Genomic DNA, 22,653 nt, shown 5'->3' with positions numbered 1-22,653 from the left:
ACAGACATGCAATTGACCAACATATTTCCTAATTGAAAACCACTTTTTCCTCCCTGCCTTCTTGTTTGGGTATACAATCACTTCTAAAAGTGAGATCTCTGTAGGTACCTCATCTGAGAGTCCACATTCTCACTGCTAATCAGTGTCTGCCCTGTCAGAAAGGATTCTATACCTATATCTTCCAAATGGGAAGAATTTTCTAGCAAATTTATTAGAGTTAACACACACACAAACAAGGTAGAGACAGAGAAAGAGAAAGAAACAGAGAGAGATCATTTTGTCTTATTCTACACTATATGCAAGCTTAGTACCAGGTTGTAAATTTGAGCTGAGACTTGTTTGTACTCTAAGGTTTGAGAAAGTTGCTCAGATTTCTCCAGAGTTGGTCATGAATTTTGTTGTTGTTGTTGTTGTTGTTCAGAATAGACAACATCTTTGATTTGTTGGAGTCTCTTGCTGAAGCATAATTATAACATCCAGAGAATGCTTTTGAAATTTCAGCTTTTTTATATTGAAGGAAAAGAGGAATAAATCATGTCTTCATCTTTGTTCTGCAGTTCTTTAGGAACCACTTTCAGTGGTGTAGAAGAAGCCAGAAATACTCAAGTTCATCATTATATCATATAGGTTTTGTAAAAGTGGAACATATAAATTTTTAGTTATATTTAAGAAAGTCATTTTTCTTAAAGCTTTGAAATGTCATTAATCCCAAAGATGAACAGTCCTGATAGTTTATAAATTGCCAAAGACTATAAAAATGTAATTAACTTCCCTCTAATAAATGGGATCCATATTTATCTTGAGGTTTCTTTTTTTCCTTTTCAGAACTGATGTTTGTCTACAAGGTCCATGAATTTACTGCAGGCTACTCCTTCATCCTCCAATCTCTGGCAGCTCTTCCCCATTCCTCATAACTTTTCCAACTTTCCCCTGAAGTACTTCCCATTGATTTGCAGAACAGTTGCATTTTTCTTTTGCCCAAATCCCATGCATTCCTTGGAGAGCAGTTTTCACTTTCTGTAGAGCACTTACAGTTTGTCTCTGTAAGAGAATTGTTTTGAGTTTGGCACTTTATCTATTTATTTTTCATTCTAATAGGAATCCCTTTGGAGCTAGCTAAGCCACTGCCTGTTGGCTCCCTGACTGCTACTAGGACCTCTTCCATCTGTATTAAACAGTTACATTTTCATATCAGAGGATTAATGAAACTAGAGAATAGAACTCTAAAGTGACAATGATAATAAAAGATTCAAATGGATTCAGGCTAGCTTCACACATGCATTTTCAAGGCTGGGTCAATTTTGCTAAAACTTTGTATTTAAAAAAATATTTCTCTAGATTAGAGTCGTGGATTAGTGAAAAAAAAACTATTTGGATTTGAAATACATTTTTATTTCGTTCCCATACTTCTATATGGGAGGATTATTTTTAATAAGATAAATTTATGGCTAAATGGTAGTGATACCAAAATTAGCATGCAATATGAAAAATAAGAAATACAGCAGCAAAAGTGAACTTTGTGCTAGGGTCTTGGTTAGAAGCCACTTACTAGTATTTACTTGTTTTCATGTGATATAAAATAGTACAAATCCAAAAAGTTTTTAAGAGAGACAGAGTTGGAACCTGCTGCCATTCTGTTTTTTACAGCTCCTGGTACAGGGTGAATGCCCTGAATTCCTACAGTTCTTAAGGGAATAGTCATTGTTGGTCACTTAGAGAAGCTACTATCAATTGGAGCCAATCTTGTTTTGGCTGCTTTACCACACCTCAAATACCCAGAGGTTACAAATAAACATTACGTGATGACTTAAAACTTTGCTGTGATTCAAATAGATTTTAATGAGAAAGGCCAATCTTTCTTGTTTCTTTGGCATTCAGAGACTTTCTGTGAGCTTGAATTGTCAATATCTCCTAATCTCTCAACTACTTTTCTCTTGATTTCTAATCTCACTCAGACTATTGCAAAGAAAATACAATAGGAGGATTAATGGCCCAGTTCAGAAATATTTACTTATTGGACAATAGGACAATAGGAAGGGAATTTGATAGAAATTCTTACCCTTCATGTTTTGATTAAGTAATGTAACGAGTATATTTAAAAGGCTGTCAAAAGTGGTTAGATTTTTTTTTTCAGTTGTAATTTCTTATTCATCAAATAAGAGAGAGAAAAAGAGTAGACAAAAAAGAAAAAAAATAGATACGAGAAGTCAAAATTGGATTTAGGAGGGACTGAAAGAAATATGTGTGTATGTGGAGGGGTAGCATGCACATGCAAATTTGTGCGTGTACATTAGGATAAAGGGGAGAAGAGTTGAGAAAGTACTCACTTATTTTTTTGGGGGGGGGTACCAGAGATTGAACTCGGGTCCTTGCGCTTGCAAGGCAGGCCACCGAACTGCTGAGCTAAATCCCCAGCTCAGTACTCACTTATTTTGAATACCACTGATAGGTAGCTTGCTAGGGCTTAGACTTTTACCTTTACATAAAATCTGTCCTCATTCATCATACTAAACAGGATCTCAGAGACACACAGAAGTAGACTATGATCCCTGAACATGAGTAGTTGTGGCAGGTTTGTGTGTTTGTTCTATGTCATTGTAAGCCTTTTTCCCTTTTGAGGCAATTCCAGCCTACTCACTGCAAATTCAGATTTAATATTACACCAAGAATTTTGCCACCTGACCTATGATAGTCTATGAATTTCACCAGTCTAATGAAATAGATTATGAGGAGTTTTCCAAAACCTTTTCTAAAACTCAGATAAAGCACTTCTCAGAGAAACTGTAAACAGTACGTATTCACTGAATTCCTACCCTGTACAAAGCACTATGCTGATTTTGAGAAAGGAAGAAGAAGTGTATGATATGGTGTTTACTACAGTGAGCTAAATGAAGACAAAACATATACATGAAAAAGGCTAAAAAGAAAACTATTCTCATTTCATTATTTGATATAGCAAACCAAGGAAAAATTAAATGCCAAATTCAGTAGGTTCTCCCATTCATGGCTTTGCTTTCTGCTGTTTCAGTTATCCAAGTCTGCTGCAGTGTCAAATTAAATCAGAAGTTACAGAAATAAGGAATTCAAGCACTTCAAATAACTTTTAGTACAGCATATTATTATAATTATACTATTTTAGCTATAGTTTTAAGTATATTAAATATATTTTAGCTGTAGGTCTTCCCTTGCTGTGCCACATTTATAAATTAAACTTCATCACAAGTGCATATTTATAGGGAAAACATAATCTATAAAAAGTTTATTAGTATCTGTAATTTTGGGCATCGACTGGGGATCTTGGAATGTATCTGCTGTGGATAAGTTGTGGTGACCCTAACACAAAATGCATATGGAAGAAGTTGAGCAATCTGTACTGGACTTCAGTGGTTTGGGGATTATTAGTAGAAAACAAGATAGGGATATAAGCTAATTGGGAAGAATGGGAAGGACTTGGAAGATGAGGACAGCAATGGGAGATTAATTCAGTTCTCAACAAAAGTATATAAAAAAAAGCAGAACAGAAGGAGGCAAAAGATATCCCAAGTGGCTCAAGAATAGTATGAAAAGCAAGAAGTTAATTACTATGATAGAGTGGGGCTTTGCACAGATAAGAAGTAGAGAGTGACCCAAAGTAGATTGATGATGGGTTGGCAGGGCAGGCAGAGTTCACCTTTAGCTATGGGGTCACAACAAGTGAACATAAACAGGAAGATGACACTGTCAGAGTTGTGCTTTAAGAAGATTATTCGGACAAGAGGGTGCAGGACAGTGATTGAGGTGACATGTGTGACCATGCTGCAGTGAGATTGACCAAGAGTCTGTGCGCACACTTCCTACCACCAACTCCTGATCAGACTACTGTACCACGGCCACAAATTCATCCACCCATATCCACTTTTGCCTCCATGTACCTAGTGCAATAAGATCTGCTGCAAAAAACCTCAACAGCATTGATAAAGACCTTTTTTTTTTGCTCTTCAAGCATTCAAGGCCTGGTCTGCACTTTCTCATTGGGTCCATCTTCACTTTACTGTTTCTTGTTCTCTAAGCATATGGCCTTTTAAAAATTATGTCCCAGAGAGATGGAGGGTATAATTCAGTAGAGTGTTAGCCCGGCATGCCCAGGACCCTGTGTTCTATCCCCAGTGCAACACACATGCATGCACACATGCATGTGCACACATGCACAAATGCACATACGCAGGCAAGTCTCTCATCTTTTCTCCTCACCATGAGCTTTCCACCAGCAGAGAATTTGTACATGCTATTCCCACTTCCAGGAATGCTCTTCTTTCCCTTCTCTGTCTTGTCTACTCCTACTTATTCTTCAGTTCACCCAGCCTTATTTCAAGACCCTCACTTGAACAAATCTCCTTATTAGGGCCTCATGGCTCTATGTAGCTCTCTTTCCTTTGTAGTTTTTATTGGAATTGCAATTTATGCATTCATCAGACTGGTTAATGTCAATTTTTCCCCAGTGACCACAGCCTATTTTTGCTCTTCATTTATTTCCAGAATCTGCAATTTGCCAGGCTCATAGTGGACTCTCAGTAAATACACAGTGATACCAAAACAATCTAGGGTTGAATCTGAGAGGATGTGAAAATTTCTATATATTTAAGATCTTCAGTTATTAGTAATGTTACTTATTTTTAAATATATTTGGTGCTAATTGTTTAAGAAAAGCATTACATATTCAGTGATAAGATTATATTTCCAAATCACACAGTGATCATTTTGGGCTGAAGAATCCTTGGACTGTGGGAAATAACTGCGTTTATTTATTTATTTATTTATTTATTTATTTATTTATTTATTTATTTATTTATTTTTTTATTTATTTTTTAGCTTGTCTCACTCATATCCTTCTAGCTGAAATGTAGGCAAAGATCCTAGGTATGTAAAGCTGCCACTGAGGTGCAGAGAACCTCTGGAAATCCATACTGCTTTCATTCAAATTACCCCATCTGCTCAGATAAGGTCAAACTTTCTGAGCCCTGGGAGAAGCAAAACAGGCCAGAATTACTAGTTTTGACTGATTTTAGAGATGCTCAGGGTTGGATGCTGAAGGGAACTATTTTTATCGTAATTTTTAAGTGAAACACAAACGGGGTGAGAAAACAAGAAAATTGCACAACTTGGGAGACCTGTAAAGACAATCCAGCTGCCACTGCATTATTCAGGACCTTTTTGCCTCTGAAACAAAAATGGTAATTAACCAATCAGGATGAAATGTCAATTTGAGAGGAAGGTAATGTGAAACTTTCATAAATCATCCAAACACCAAAAAACCTGTTACATCTCATTTCCAACCTGCTCTGTTGCTATGAAAATTCACTCTCATAACTCAGCTCTGTGAGCACTACATATTCATGCAATTATAATTCTTTCTGAAAGATGGCCTCTATAATGATATGAGGGAGTTTTCCTTCAGTCTGCCTAGCATTTTTCCAAAGGAACAAAGCCACTTAATAAGAACTGTGCTCTTTTGAATTAATTTTGCTTTATCTACATGTGTTTTCATGAGACATATGGAAGACTTTTTTTTTTTTTTTTTTTTTTTTTTTTTTTTTGGAGGTGGCAGTTGTCTCGGGACATGTCTGTGTAGTTTGCTAAATTAAAGCTCATCTTTTTAAGCCCAGCCTTTATTGTGTTTTTCAGTAGTTTTCTGGTGAAATCAAAGACTTTGCTTCCTCCCGCTTGCACCATGGAGAAGACTGGTAGGATGATCACAGGGGAGTGAGCAAGGCTTCAGCAGTTCTTAAACTACTTCCATTTCCTTGGCAGAGGGGCCCCATACTGTGTTACAGGCGATTCTTAATTCTTTCTTAATTCTTTCTGGTTGTGAGGGGCAAGCTTTTGTGGGGAGGGATTATTTGTTTCTTTAAAATTCACAGTGGTTCTTTACCCTCCCACCTTTTCCCTTTCTTTTGAGGCCTGTGACAATACAATGCTAGTGATTCAGTTTCTGACTTGCAGAGAATCCATCTATGCCGGCAAAATGTAGTTAATTTAATACTGCAGCTTGAGGTGAGATAGAAGTGAAGATGGCTTAACATGTGAAGTGGGTAAAAAAAATGTGTAATTGCAACAGTATAATGTTGATGAGGCAGTGTGTGAGGCTGTCAGGAGGCATTATAATATGCTGATGAACTAGACTGGCTTCCTAGTTCTGCTGTATGCAAATGCTCCATTATTTTTAGTGGAGGAAAAAAGCTTGGCATATTAATTAGCTTTGTTTTTAGAGATGCAGGTGAAGCCTTTTCATTTTGCTTTCTGGAAAAAAAAACCCTGCAATATGCCCTTAAACAATGTCTGAGTTTCAACTGACAAATATAAAAAATGAAAACTCATCATAGGTTTTCAAAATTTAAAACAAAATATTACTTAGAGCATTAAACATTATCACAACTGACTAAACATTTATGTAAACAAAACTGTATAGGAAGCCTTCTAGTTTTTAATAGTGAATCAGTACAGTTAACTTTTTAAAGTAACATAAAATTCAAAATATAGGAATAAATTATATTTCTTATATTTGGAATTTAACAGTTGTTTGCATAATTGACAAATTTATTTCCTGGTGTAGACACCAGCAAGTAATCTAGGATATGTCAATCTGTCTTTTTTTTCTGGTCAATCTGTTTCTTCATTCTGAAGGGTGTGTGTGTGTGTGTGTGTGTGTGTGTGTCTGTATGCTGGGGGTAAAACTAGGTACAGGTGGTAAGAAGAAACACTGATGAACCTTTAAATTTTCTTTCTTAAAAAAATACCTGAAATATTAATTCTTAAAGTAAAACTAATCATTTAGAAAAGTTATAAAATCCAATACTTTACTTTTTAATCTCCAAGTTCTTAGCCGATTGCTATTTTCAATAGGTTTTATGTGGTTTCTTTTTTGCTTAACATTTCCAAACAACCTTATTCATGAAGTGAGGAGTGCCAAATCTTTTGCAAGGAGGTTTATTTTTCATTTCCCTCAAGTCTTAAGATGACCAAAAAGGGAATAAGGAAGTGAGGATTTAGGGAGGTGAGGAAGTTTTGGAAGGAGGTAATGGAACTGACCCTTCAGCCCCTGTAACATCTAGGGTGGTTTTTAGGTACTTGCTTGGTTGCTGGAAAGCTAAAGGTGAGGGTGAGGGTGTTATCATGCACTTGACCTATTGGGAATGACTATTCAGTCAACCTATGCTAGTTATAGCCAGGGGAAAAAGAAGTGATAAAGTAAAAGGAGTAACTTTAAAAAGAAAAGAAAACACAAATATATCTGTAAGTATATGTTGTATAACATGAAAATAAAATATTGAGGAAAACAATGTGCTTCATGTGATTTTAATATAGGTGTTAAGGCTGTGAAACTAAAAGTAAAGTTGGTCCATAGGCAGAAAGAAGTCATTAGCTTTTTCCCTCTCTCTAGTGGTGCAGAAACTGCACTCAGACACAATCTGACTATACTATTGGGGCTGATGGAAGGAGCCAAATATGTGGCCTTAGCCCTTGTGATTAATTGGGACCCAGTTCCTGATCAACAAAAGTCATGGTTACATGGATGAGAAACCTTGTTTAAGAACTCCAGTAATCAGAAAACTAGGATAACCTTAAACAGCTCTCCTTAATGCTCAAATTTTAAGAAATAATTGATAGAAATAAAATTTGTTTAAAAACAATTTTCCATAGACTTTCCATAGAAAAATAAAATAAGTAATGTTGCTGAGAATACAATTAGTCTGCAGAAAAAAAAGTTCACTTCTAGTGTAAGCTTATCCCAGTTTATTCATTCTCCTTACCTTGTTTGCAATAATTAAAAACATAAATAAATAGCAAGTGATAGCTTCTTATGCCTGTCCTGTTGTAAATTTTATATTTTAAGAATGTATATAGCTATTTAATGCTTGAATTTAAATATTTACTACATGTCACAAAAGAAAAATAAACTCTATAGTACTTTTGTCCACTTAAAAGTTTCACTTGAGTCCTTTTTTTCTCCTAATTCTTTCCATAGGCTTCATTTAATTTAAATATCTTTAATTTCTATTTTTTGATTCTTTCACACAATCCCTTTTTCCACTATATTTCTTTCAGGAATTAGATAAAAGGAAATAGGAAATAGGAATTTTGCAAACATGGAGAGCCTAATGGCTAAAAGTTTTCTAATTTTTGAGATGTTCATACTCATCCATTGTACAATATTAATAACAAATCAGTGACAAATTCAATCAATCACTATTCTAAAAATGAGTCTCTTAAAAAATGAAAAAAAAAAAAACCTTAAGACTTTACAAATTCCTAGAAATGCAGTATGTCTAAGAAAAAGAAAGGGAGATCTGTATTATAGGTGGATATTAATTGAAAATTATATTTTATATTATTTCTAATTTGAGGCCTATGGTAGCATTACTAGGTGATTAATTCAAATCATGCAGGTCAGGTTTCTAAAATTGTTCTAAAGACAGTGACTCTGACCTCCTACAGTATGCTGCCAAGTCTGTTAGTCCTCCGATGGAGGGGAGAAAGAATGATAGAAAAAGAAATTCCATGGATGGGAGAGGGAGCTGGAAGGATATGTGGGCAGCCCTATTCTTCTTGTCATTGTAATTTTATAATTTCTTATATGGTCTTCTTTGCAGAAAACTTTTTTGGAATTCAATTGCATACAATATAATACAGGATATTTTGCAAAGGAAAAACCTCATATTGTTAATACTTTTCTCAAATATAGTGATCTTTATGAAATAAAAGTAATAATTTGATATTTTATAATCTTGGGTCTCAGCAAAAACTACATTTATGTGTTGTGTGTACCTAATGGATCTGTAGAATAAATAACAATTCGAATCATTTCAATTAGTATTTCATACTTAGGTGTGCTTTGAATAAACAAGTACTTTTTGTTAAAAGAAGTAGGTAAACTAAATATATGTATTTCTTCTTCTTAAGCCTTAGCATAAATGCCTTGGAAAAGGTCTTTAAATAACCAGGACACTGGATAGTCATCATGAGTAATTCGATGTTTGAATTCATATACTCATCGTATCATAGTCATTTCCTTCTTTAGTTAGTGTTTAGCCTAAAGTCAGTGGATTTATGTTTTTAGCCTGATTCATCCCTCAAACATCACCCAACTTACCTTTTAACCACATTAACAAATAACTGGATGCATCTATATACACACATAATGAATTGGTAAATATTAGAAGAAAAATATGTTGATGTAAATTGAAAGCTAAAACTGAAGGAGTGATTTACATTTAGACCAATCTAGACATAATTAAAATAAAAGTAAATCTTTCAGTTCTATAGGGACAATTAATCTTAGCTTAAAGATGAAAACTAATTGTCTATTACCTATTACTTTCCCACCTAGATTACTGCAAAAAACTGTGTGATCTTGTGAATCATAAAATTACATGAGAGTTCTTGAACTGTCATACCTCAATCTTCTTTATTTAAAATATTTTGAGGGCAGTTCATGTCCTTAAAATGAAGCTGAAAATCCTAAACCCAATATTCATGATAAATTTAAATCAAAGTTATGGTCCCAATTGTATGAGTCATCATGCCACCTAGGAAAATTTCAACTGAGTTAGATCTTTCTATCTCATATCCATGGCTTCCTTCTTTAGTTTGCCCTGAAATTAGAATGGCTTCTCTAATCCCCATCCTCTCTTTAGGATCAGCATGATAGAAAAAACACAGACCTAGCATTGTGACAGATTAGAAATCTAAACCAAGGTTTTCCCCCTCACTCACTATGAAACCATGGGCAAATTATCCCTCCCCTCTGGGCTCAGTTCCTAACTCTTGTAAAGATGTATCAACCAATTATTGTCATAATAATACCATGTAAAAAACACCACAATAATTGAATAGCATAAAATGAATACTTATTTTTCATGCATCTACAGGTGGCTAGACTTAGCTCTGGGTAATGAGCTCAGATCAAGACTTTACCATGGGTCTCTTTTGTTTTGAAGGAATAAATAGATATAAAGATTGATTTTTCTTCTGGATTTGGCTGAAGTCTGACTATAGAAGTACAAAACAGGCCTTTGATTACACTGCTTAATTTAGCCTAAAAGTAGCCACATTAATGGGGTGATGTTAGGACTTATATCTAGATGATTTCTCCCAAAGCATCATGGATTCATAGGTGGGCTTGAGTTCTGGGTGTGGATTATGGGTTTACTGAAGAAAAAAAACCCATTCTGCATGTGAGTGGTACTAGCCAATGTGTTTGTAATAAAGAGGGAAAGAAGAAGGAAGATACACTTCTTTTAAACCTTTTCTTCCTATTACACAATATAAATTATATATTTTGATCCTTACTTACTTTTAGTTTTTCACACCAGAGAAACTATTTGGTATTTACATGTGTGACTTATTAATTTCACTTAAGAATATGGCTTCAATGTGCATCCACTTAAGCTATAAATATCTCTAGTTTCTCAAGCTTTATGGCTGAGTAGTACTCCATTTTATTAAAAAAACACATCTTCTTTATCCAGTCTCCAGTTGATGGGCAATTGGGCTGTTTCCAAATTTTAGCTGTTGCAAACTGTGCCACTATAAACATGGGTGAGCATATATTGCAGTGGTATGATTCTATTAATTCTTTTGGGAAGATACCCAGCAGAGGAATAGGTGGGTCAAGTGGGACTTCTAATCCTAGTTGTTTGAGGTATTTCCATATTGATTTCCACAGTGGTTGCACCAGTCTGCACTCCCACCAACAATGAAGAAGGGTTCCTTTCTCCCCACCACCCTGCCAGCATTTGGTATTGGTTAATTTCTTGATAGCAGCCATTCTTTATGGGGTGAGATGGAATCTTACTATTTTTTTATCTGCATCTCTCGAATGGCTAATGATGTTGATTTTTTCATATGTTTATTTGCTTCCTTTAATTCTTTGTCTGAGAAATGTCTGCTCATTTCAGATGCCTATTTTTGAATTGGGTCTTTATATTTGGGGATCTGATTTTTTAAAGTTCTTTATATATTCTAGGTAGGACCTTATATATTCTAGGTTGGACCTTTATCTGAGGAAAACCTGGTAAAAGTATTTTCCCACATGGTGTATTGTCTTAGCTCTGATTATGATTTCTCTGGTAGTGAAGAAACTTTTTAATAAGAAGAGAACCCAATCTGTTGATTCTTTATGCTAGTTCCTGTGCTATGCAGAATTTGTTCATAAAGTCTTTTCCTATGCAATGTCTTCAAGAGTTCTACCCAACTTATCTTCCAGCAAGTTTAGTGTTTCTATTTTAATATTTATGTCTTTATCCACTTGGATTTTAGTTTAGTGCATGGTGAAAGATATAGTTCTAGTTTTAATCTTTGGCAAGTTGAAATCCAATTTTTCCAACACCATTTGTTAAAGAGGCTATCTTTCCTCCAATGATGATGATTGTCTCCTTTGTCAAAGATATGGCAGCTGATTAAGTCAGGAGTTGTTTTTGCATCTTCTTATCTGTTTCACTGATCCTCAGGTCTGTTTCTTTGTCACTACCATTCTGTGTTTATCACAGTGGCTTTGTAGTATAGTTTCAAATTGGGGAATGTGATATCTCTGTTGCCTAGAATTACTTTTGCTATTCTAGGTCTCTTCTGGTTCCTAATTAATTTTTGGATTGTTTTCTTAAGTTCTGTGAAATATACTGTTAGAATTTCAATAGGGCTTGCATTGAATCTGTATATAGTTTTGGAAGTATGGCCATTTTTACTATATTGATTCTTCCTACTCAGGAACAAGGGATGACTTTCCATTTCTTATATCCTCTCCCATCTCTCTCTTCACAGTGTTGTAGTTCTCAATGTTGAGGTCATTCATTCCTTTGTTAGATTCCATGATATTTCTTTTTTATGCTAATGTGAAAGGGATTTTTTTTCCCTCAATTCACTCTCAGTGATTTGTGTACAATAAGGCTATTGATTTCTCACTGTTTAACTTGTATCCAGCTACTTTACTGAATCTGTCAATTAAGTCAAGAAGTCTTTTGGCAGAGCTTTTTGTGTCTTCTATGTAGAGTATCATATCATCAGCAAATAATGACAATTTAACTTCTTCCTTTTCTATTTTTATTGCTTTTATTTCTTTCTCTTGTCTAATTGCTATGGCTAATATTTCCAGAACTATTTTGAACAGGAGTGGTGTTATTGGACATCCTTGTCTTGTTCCTGATTTTAGCATGAAGATTTTCATTGCTTGACCATTGAGTATGATGTTCGTTGTTGGTTTTTCATATGTAGCCTTTATCAAGTTGAGATAAAGACCATCTATTTCAGTTTTCTTCAGGGTTTTTGTCACGAGCAGATGCTGAATTTTGTTGAATGCTTTTTCTGCATCTATTGAGATGATTGTATGGTTATTGTCCTTGACTCTGTTAATATAGTGTATTACGTTTATTGATATATATATATATATTGAACCATCCTTGCATGCCTGGGATAACTCTGACTTGGTCAGGGTGTATGATCTTCTTGATGACCCTCTGTATCCTGTTTTCCAGTATCTTATTGAGGATTTTTGCATCTATGTTCAATAGGAAGATTGGCCTGTAGTTCTCTTTCTTGGTTGGGTTTCCCCTGGTTTTAGAATCAAAGTAAAATGCTTCCAGGAATGAATGTGGAAATATCACTTTTCCTATGGTAGTATTATTAGGGGATTTATTCTGACAATATAGGTTAGGTTTCTAACACAGCATGTGGCACAAAGACCGAACACTTTTTGCTTTCTGTATTTTCCTCATCCCCTTTAGAATCAAAACAAATATCTTCTGCCCAAAGTTTATTTTGATTTCAACTAAAATTAATCAATTTTTCCTCAGTTAATATATTGCCTCTAATAATTGACAGAAGGCCTAGTTTATCTTTTTCCATGTGTGTGTCTAATAATAATAAACAGATTGGGAAATGTCTGCAGCTAGTATTACATCACTTGTGTTTTCTGTGCTTTAAACAAAGTAGGTACTCAGCACATATACAACAGCCTATGTCTAGCTTTTGTATGTGTTCATCAACCAGACTTTTAAAATATATGTTCAAGTAGAATTTGAAGCCTTTTCTTATAGCCACATTAAGTCTTAATGTAGTGAAACAAAGAAGCCCAATAAAATTCTAAAAAATACTCTGAAAACCATATACTTGCATGCTTCCAAGTTCAAATGAAGTTTTATATTATATGAATATAATCTTTTACCTAAACTCTATTTCCTTGGAGCAAAGGTGATAGAAATAGCTTCAGTATATAAATGATAAATAATTTCTTGACAGCTATGTGAAATGACCATGCAGAAATTACACACAGGAAACATTTTCCCTCCTCACTTTTGTCATTCTCCCTAGTGTTGCTGTCAGTCAGACTGTAGAGCTCATGATCGTTATACATCTCAAGCAAATTAATTTGCTGATGCCAGTTCTTTTCTTGTCTTTCTGTATAGCCCTGTCTTTGAGTGATAATATTTGATTTTATCTTTTTCAAAGCAAAGATAAGTAATATTCATGTCAGATAAAATTATACTATTAAGAATCTGAGATCATTTAAGACATGATTCTCTCCTTATATTAAGCTGACTTAAGTCTTTAACAATGGCTGCCATATTTGGTGGAGTAATATCTTGTATGGCCACCTTGTAGGATAAAAGTGTAACTCACACAATTCCCTTCTAATTCTCAAGATTTTATAATTTTTAAAGTGGCTTATCTTCAAATTTAGAGCACTCTATGGATCCTGCCATTCAAGCACAAATACAAAATAAGTATCTTTGTGCTATCTATGTATTACTTGTTTGGTAAGATAAAAAGACTGCTCATCTTTTAACCAGAGGCCTTGAGTTCAACTATAATAGCTGAGCCTCAGTTTCTTATCTGGAACATTATTTATATTTATTAATGTCTTCTTATCCATCGTTTTGTATCATGGCATTTTACAACTCTTTTCTATGGAAATGAGGGCACTAGGAAAGGGGAAAAAAGGAGATATTGTGTTAATACAATGTGTTTTTGTGCCATTTTCATTTACTACTTTGGAATATGCAGGAAAGATAAAATTTCTTTATTATTATTTAAAATATATTTACCTCCTCTTACATAAGATTTGATATTTCTTTATGCTTTAGATTTTTTCTTTGAGGTGTTTACATATATTGCTTCTTAGAAAGCTTGGCTTGAATTTGTCATCCAGCATGCGTAGTCTTACTAGAAAACATACCAAATAATGTTAGAAGGCTTTGCATTAAATATCTATGGCCTTCTTGTTATGTTCAGCTGAGTTTTCTCATACACTTTTGGTAGCACAGTTTTACAATTATTCTATTTTGGTCCTATTCAACTTATCAGAAAAAAAAATATGGCATTTCATGTATTTTGGTCTTTGGGCCATTGTGATTCTGACTCCAAATTTCATGCTTATGAGTTAAATGCAGTTTTATTCTCAGAAAAAGAAACATTATATGACCACTCTTTTATTGGTTTCCATGTGAGACAAGTTACATTCCATTGTAATATGGAATCTTTTCATTTTCTTATGAGGAAAATCTGAAATTGCGTCCTATTGTTTAAACTGTTGGATAACTCCTATTCTGTATAGAAGATGAGAACTCAGATAGCTTTGTTTTGATTTCTTCTTGATGTACCTACACAGCATTAAAATTAAGATTAATTTTTAATGGCTATAAATTCTTTAATAAGCTTCAAAATTATTCAAATATGTTGAGTCTTTTAAAAATATACTGTGTAGAAATGGGTGAACTATGTTCTTAGATAAAGGTTATTATATTAGTTAATTTTCCCATTGTTGGAGTAAGATGCCCATACAATTTAAAAGAGAAACAGAGTTTTTTTAGCTTATGGCTTCAGAAGATTTAATCATGGGAAGGTGGTTCCATTGCTCTGGGTCTGAGGTAAGGCAGATTATGATAGACAAGCAGAGCATCCTAGTAGAGCCCCAGGTGTATGTGGAAAACAGGCTTACTTCATGATGGCCAAGAAGCAGGGTACAGTTGAAGAAAAGCAGCAAGTGATATCCTTCAAAGGCACACCTCCAGTGCCCCACCTCTAGGTGGGCCCTACCTCCTAACAACATTTTCAACTATGAACATCAGTGGATTAATTCACTTATGAACACAGTGCCCACTGTATGATATAGACACCATTGTAGGAGTCTCAATCCAGTCAAGATGACAAGTTTATTGTCACAGTTTGTTCATTATTTGCAATTTATATTGCCTTATATCTCAGATGTCCAGGAAGTTTAATAAAGTGGTTAAAATGATGAGTTCAAAGTAAATCAAATGGAGAATCAGTCTCTGCCTATGAGCAAATTATGTAACTACCTGCATGCTCAGTTTCCTCATCTTCAAAATGGAGATGAAATTAGTTCATAATTTATTTTACTCAGTGCAATTTATTAAAGATTTCATGTGTGTTGGTTTATTTCAAAGTGCTAGGTTAGCTTCATAAAACAAAATTCCAACTCTTAAGTGCTAGATAAACTCTATAAGACAAAATTCCCATTCTTGACTACAACTGGGAGGAAGATAAGATATGTGAATAAATAAGCACAAAATCAGTGACAATCACTGATCAAATAACACTTGGCATTATTTTAGGCTGGACAGTTTATAAAGTCTTTTCTGAAGAGGGTACATTTTGATAAGAAGACATTTGGATAAGAAGGAAGTGCCCACACAAAAATCTCAAAGGAACATTCAAGCAAAGAAAGCAGATATAGTAACAGCTCTGCAGCTAGAGTGAGTTTGCTATACTTAAGAAACCTGAAAAAAAGGCAATTGTGACTTGAGTTCCATGACCTAAGTAGAAAATCATATGAACAGTACAGAAATACTAATTTTAAAAAGTATGTGTGTAAAATGATTAGGGACAATCAAGCAAGGAACATAACAGGAACAAATGATTAATGTCAGTTCTCATCATTTGATAAGAAGAATTAGATCCTGTAAGCCAGGTAAAGGAGCTTTAATTTTATTCTAAGTGTGACAGGGGGCCCCTGGAAGGTTTACAAAAAAACATATCTAGGCTTAGTTAATATTTTTAAAATGTGATTTGGGGTATTCTGTGAAAAATGCAGTGTACAAGGAAGTCTTAGTAGGAGTCTATTGCAATAGCTAGATGAGAAGATGCAGTGTCTTATATGAAGGTGGTAGGATTAGAGGCGGAGACAAACAGAAAGTTTCAGAGCATATTTTGGAGGTAAAGTCACTAAGACTTGCTAAAGGATTCAGTGTAGGAGTGGAATATTGGAGGAAGGAAGAATGATTTCTAGGGTTTTGGCTTGAACAACTGATGGATGGTGATAGTACTTCCTGAAGTATGAAGATGAAGGAGAGGCAGGTTTTGGAAAAGCCACTAATAGTTCTTCCTGGGCCTTATTAACATCTAGGTGAGGATGTAAAGAGCACTTGAAAATGTGGGTGTGGAGTTAGTAGATAATCCAAGGCTGAAAATGAAATTTTAGTCATTATTACATAAAAACTTGAAATGGATGAGATCATCTAGGCAGTGAATGAAGGAAGATGGAAAAAGAGCTTTTTTCAGGATTAGCTCCCAGTGCATGAACATTTAGAAATGAAGCAGAAGAGAGATCAACAAAGAAGACCAAGAAAGCATGGGCTCTTTCCGTTATGGAAAACTGGAGTTCAGTCCTGCTAGTGATTTCTGGGAAATGGTATTGAACACACCTCAGAGTTATACCACCCCAAAACTGAGAAAATTAGTTGATTTATCCTCCAATGTCATTAGCTGAAAGTTCACTGGGGATATCAACTCATTGGCCCATTAGAATTGCTCTGTTTGGACCAAGAGAAATACCATATGGGGGTTTCAGATGCTAGGGGCAAGATACCACAGCTCGTAGTAGAACAAATGCTGAGACCTGACATTAGTTGTTTGTTTCTGTTAGGTTCCTTTTTTGGTTATTCCTACCATTTTGTTTCTGCACTGAATAGTAGAGAAAACAAAAGATATTATAGTCAATAAAGTTGAATTATAGAAACAAGAGAGAATTAAAAAATTCTTCATTAATAATCATACCAAAAAATGTGACAAACTAATGGGACATACTAACAAATAGCTGAATAATTCCCCTTATATTATTGATGTAGAGATGCATTTTAAGGCATGTTCTTCAAGTGGTAAGGATACCATTAAATGTTACATCATTAAATATGAAGGTAAATATACATAAACTTGGCATTTTATATTTTGAAATTTTATAATAAGAATTCATATCATACAGTACCTTGAAATTCAGTGCTTATCTCTCAGATAGAAAGTTGTACTTTGTTTTTAAAGACCCCTTATATGCATAAAATCACTTGATAACTCGTGGGAGGTGAGTGAAATGATTAGTGTCACAGGTGAAACTGAATTTCTCTTAATCTTTTTATCTGAGACAGTAGCAATACTGAGACCAAGATTCAGGTTTATTCACAGCTGATCTGATTTCCTCCTCTTTCTGACATAAAGGAAATAGTTAAATGCGTATTTAGTGCTTACTAAATCACTGCCCTAAGCACATTATGAAATTAGCTCATTGAATCCTGAAAACACTACAATTTAAGTAGCCTTTGATGTCTGTGAGTTCCACATCTATGGATTCACCCAATTTTGGATCAAAAATAGTCAGAAATGGGCTGGGGATTTGGCTCAGTGGCTCTGTTGCCTGCCTTGCAAGCACAAGGGCCTGAGTTCAATCCCCAGTACAAAAAAAAAAAAAAAAAAAAAAAAAAAAAAAAGCCAGAAAAAATGCCTCTGTGCTGAATACATAGACTTTTCTTTTGTGTTATCATTCCCTATATTATATGCCAACTATTTACATAGTTTTTGCATTGTATTAGATGTTAAATGTAATCCAGAGATGTTTTAGAATTTATATGAGCTAATTTAGGTTATATACATATACTACATTTTTTATATAATCAATTTAAACATTTTGAATTTTGGTATCTGTGAGAATCTGGAATCAATTCCCCACAGATACTGAGGAATGTGACTGTTATTATTTCTTTGGAACATACTGAAAGGTTTAGAGAAAAACATGTATTTACTTGATTAATATTTTTAAAAATGTGACTTGGGATATTTTGTAGAGAATGCAATGCACAAGGATGCCTTAAAAGGAATATTGCTGAGGTGGCATAAGTGCCAAAGTGAGATTCAAACCCAGGCATTCTGCCTCATGTCCATTCTCCTCAAACTATTCTGTTACACAGCTTATTTGGCAGCATTTGAGTTACATCTTGTCACTGGCTTGGATAAGTCACACAAGCCAGGTACTTTTGTTTTAAATTCAGTTTAAAAACCATTTTTCCAGTGGTTAAAAAAAAAAGAGTTACCACCAGTATTATGTATAATTGAAAAAAAGTCCTTTTGGTATGATTTAAAGTGACTAGTTTTCATAAATTCTAATATACAATTCATTGACAATGTGATTTTTGCCCTTTTGTGAATGCTTGTGTATTGTTGTTACATTTTAAACATGTAGGACTTCTTCTGACCCTTCCCTAAGTGGAAGGACTTCCCTGGCTCACTTAGCTCTTAGATATGCTAGTTACTTCCCCTGTGCCACTTCATACTGGTGACTATTTTAAATCTCACTGGAAGGAGTTTGAAGACTATGGGGCAAACCTTTTAGAGCCCATGAATTTCAAAAACAGGAGGTACTTGTTGGCTCCAAAATTCTATTTCTACTTATATGTATGTTAAAGTAGAAGCACAAAAGAAATTACACTCCAGTATTTCTTTTCTTATTTAAAATGTCAAACTCATATGTCACAAATGTTAGCACCAGATTTTGTACATATGTATGTTTGGTTTCAGTTTTTGTTTTTGTTTCAAATGGAAAGAAAATGAAGTATTCAGATAATTTAAAATTACTTGTAGTATATTACTGTACTTCTAATCACTAGCAGATGTAGCAATTTGTTTTTTAGAGTGTTAATTTATAATTGAATAGAACTGTAAGCAAATGAATTAAGGCAGAGATCTTATAATTTAAACATTCTTTTGGGAAAAGTACATGGAAAATAAACTGGCTTAAGTGCTTCCTATTTGAACTGTCCTTTTATTTTATTTTTATTTTGTTCTTGAGATATGCAATTTTGTATATCATATATGATAGCGCAGGGTGGAAGATTTAACAGCCAAGCATCTCTTTTAATATCTTCAACTGGATTCTATTAGGAAAGCTTACCGAATTTGAGAAGCTATTTCATTATTAATGTTCATGTCAGATGCAGCAAGAAGTAAGCTTCAGGTGTCTTTGAATTAATGTAGACTGAAAATAAGTTCAATCAAGATTTTGACCAACACAGTTATTTCTGTTTTATGAAGTTGTATTTAATTTTAAAAATCAGTTAAAAGTTTCATTTGTGGTTTTGAAATGTCGCATAGGAGAGTAGAAAAATGCAAAAAGTAAACATGAGAAATAAATTGGTATATTATTAAAAGCTCCATCACCTCAGATTACTCTACACATAAGTTTTGTTTTGTTTTGTTTTGTTTTTGGTACCAGGAATACCCTACACATAAGTTAAATATAAGCATTAAATTAATGTATAAATAATCTCTACCATTATTTTCATCAGAGAAACAATAAAACAAGCATTATGATAGATAAAGTAACTTCTAAAAAGCTCAAAATACTTAGGTTATATTTTAATCTAGTCATTTGATTGTGTTAAGTTGCCATGTAGATGAAATTCCGATGATTTTTGCTCCTTAGGATTTTCTAATGAAAATGAAACAACCTTTTACTTGCATGTAGTGCTATTATTGCCTTCATATCTTTAAAATAAATGATGTAAGAGTAATTGATACGTTATAAAATCATGTGAATTTGAACTATCAGTCTGAATTTAACAAAGTATGTGGATACTCTACATTATTACAAATAAAATATATGCCCTAGTAATAGAATTTCCCTAAAACCATACTCCAGCAATTTAAACTAATAACACTCATTGCTTATTATATGGCTGACCAGCATATTGAAAGTATTGCTATCACTCACTACAAGGAGTAAATATTTTATCTAGTATCTTTTATAACTATTTGAAGTATATGATCAAGCTGGCTCAAAAATAAGGAAATCCCATAAGTCAAATGGCTAAGTGAGCAGAGGGATCTGGACATGCAAAAGCAAATTGAACTCCTTTATCCTGGGAAATTCTTGCTATCTATGTGGGGGATAAGAACAAAAGCCCATAAAAGATGGAAGAATTGACAGTAGACATTTATACTACTTACCAGCTTAAAATCCCCAAGCTAAACATTTAAATTATTTTTAGATGACTCACAGAAGCAAATGAAAGTCCTTGTTAGAGGTACATACAATCAGTACGAATTCCAAATGATTTTATCGATAAACTTAAAATGGCTACATACCCAGTATGATTAATAACTAAATGTCTAAGGAAACCATGATGGTCTAGGATCAACAAAGCAATAAAGATAGAAGAAAAGTATTAGATTTATCAGGTAAGCATGTAATAAGTATTTTTATTGTAGTTACTAAAAATAAAAATGAATTAAATACTATTAAGGGATTACAAACTATCAAATATAGTTAAATTACTTTTAAATGAAGAGATTAGTAATTAGAATAATAAATTGAAAAGCACTACTTGGTTTGAACAATTAAGAACTATAACAGAAAGACGATAAATTACAGAATAAAAGGGCAATAAATGGAAAATATAGGGACCATGTTAAAAGATGTGGGGGTTATGGTGAGCAGATCAACATACATCTAGCTGGTATTCAGAAAAGAGGAAATATGAAAAAAGGAGGAGGCTGATATTTGAAAATAAAACAACAGAATTGATGAAAGATATAAACCTTTAGATTCAGGAACATTAACAAATCCCAAGCCAGATAAACAGAAGGAAACATACAACTAGATACACTGAAGCCCAACCATATAACTCCGAAGATAAGAATAAAATCTTAAAAGAACCACAGATGGACAATTTTGATGAACAGCTACCATTAGATGTAGAACTTTCTTATAGCATCAGTGAAAGATGGAAAACATTAGAATAAAAGTTTCGGAATACTGGACAGTTACTTTCAAACTAGATTTATACATCCAATGAAACTGTCTTTCAAGAATGAGTGTGAACAGTGAGATGGGATTGTACTGGAGTGAGCAAGGTCCTATTGCCCCGAGGCTAATGTGCTGTGGAGACCTGGGGGAAACCTCCATTACTATGTCTGAGCAGGAGGCAAAACCTTCAACAGAGGACGTGGGGGATGAGAAGGAAGACAAATACATTAAACTTAAAGTCATTGGACAGGTTAGCAGTGAGATTCACTTCAAAGTGAAAGTGACAACACATCTCAAAAAACTTAAAGTATCATACTGTCAAAGAGAGGGAGTTCCAATGAATTCACTCAGGTTTCTCTTTGAAGGTCAGAGCATTGCTGATAATCATACTCCAGAAAAACTGGGAATGGAGGAAGAAGATGTGATTGAAGTTTATCAGGAACAAATGGGGTCGTTCAACAGTTTAAATGTTCCTTTTATTTTTTTCTTTTCCCTCAATCCTTTTTTATTTTTAAAAAAAAAATTTTAATGTGGTGTTCAAAATAGAAATGAAAACGGGCACCCCGTATTTTTAAAACATCTGGTAATTTGAATTCTAGTGCTCATTATTCATCATTGTTTTCATTATGCTGATTTTTGGTGGTCAAACTTTAGCCTCCTTCATATTGTCCTCTCCTTTTTAAAAATTACATGAGTGCACAGAGAGGCCGAATTTTTCAGGACTGCGCATTTTCAGCCTTGTAGTAGTAAGACCGACCAATGTGATTGTTCAGATGACTTTCCAATTGGCCCAGAACTTCCAGTTTGTGATTGCTTCACTCCTGGACCATGACTTGCAGTGGGAGATGGAAGTTTTTCAGAGGACCAAACTGTGGAAAAATTACCTTTCCTTAACTTGAAGCTTAAAATCTGAGGGTCTGGACCAAAAGAAGAGGAAGATCAGCTTTGGAGTCAAGATAACAGAAATGGTGAGAATAGTGACTAACTCCAAGGATGGCTTCACTGAAGAGAAAGCAATTTAAGATTTAAAAAAAATCTTCTCAGAATATCCCAGAAAAGTTCTAATTTTCATTAGCAATTAATAAAGTTACACATGCAAACGTGTATACAACAAAAAAATGAAAGAATGAGAGTAAAATAAGATACCTTTCAAGAAAATAAAAATTTAGAAAACACCAGGCAACTTACTAGAGGAATTTCTAAACATACTCCAAGAAGAATGATTTTAGAAGAAAAGTCCACATATAAAAAGAAACAGAGAGAAAAGATACTAAAATATGTGAGGTGATCTCATAAAATATTGCCTATATTAACTACAAATAGCAGTTACTTGTAGATAAAGCAGATACTGTACCAAAGTTGCATGTAAACTAAGGAAAGAGTGAGAAGAAAATATCTTTTTTTTTTTTTTTAATTTTTTTTTTTTATACACATATAAAAAGAAAGAGAGAAAAGATACTAAAATATGTGAGGTGATCTCATAAAATATTGCCTATATTAACTACAAATAGCAGTTACTTGTAGATAAAGCAGATACTGTACCAAAGTTGCATGTAAACTAAGGAAAGAGTGAGAGGAAAATATCTTTTTTT

The 22,653-nt window shown here is 33.9% G+C and overlaps 2 protein-coding genes across 2 annotated transcripts in view; both read left to right on the top strand.

Moving 5' to 3' along the window:
• Positions 1–22,653, top strand: part of Macrod2 (mono-ADP ribosylhydrolase 2) — a 1,911,462-nt gene that overhangs the window by 661,858 nt on the left and 1,226,951 nt on the right. The gene's annotated exons all lie outside the window — the stretch shown is intronic.
• Positions 21,067–22,653, top strand: part of LOC104869126 (small ubiquitin-related modifier 1-like) — a 10,392-nt gene continuing 8,805 nt past the window's right edge. Inside the window, exon 1 of the mRNA XM_010634211.3 lies at positions 21,067–21,522. Coding sequence (XP_010632513.2) covers positions 21,126–21,522 — 397 coding nt within the window. The 5' untranslated portion in view covers positions 21,067–21,125. The remainder of the gene's footprint in view (positions 21,523–22,653) is intronic.

Source organism: Fukomys damarensis, unplaced genomic scaffold, assembly GCF_012274545.1.
Source record: "Fukomys damarensis isolate Sample0158 unplaced genomic scaffold, DMR_v1.0_HiC HiC_scaffold_7, whole genome shotgun sequence".
Classification (NCBI taxonomy): Eukaryota; Metazoa; Chordata; class Mammalia; order Rodentia; family Bathyergidae; genus Fukomys; species Fukomys damarensis.
This window is presented reverse-complemented; position numbering and strand designations above follow the sequence as displayed.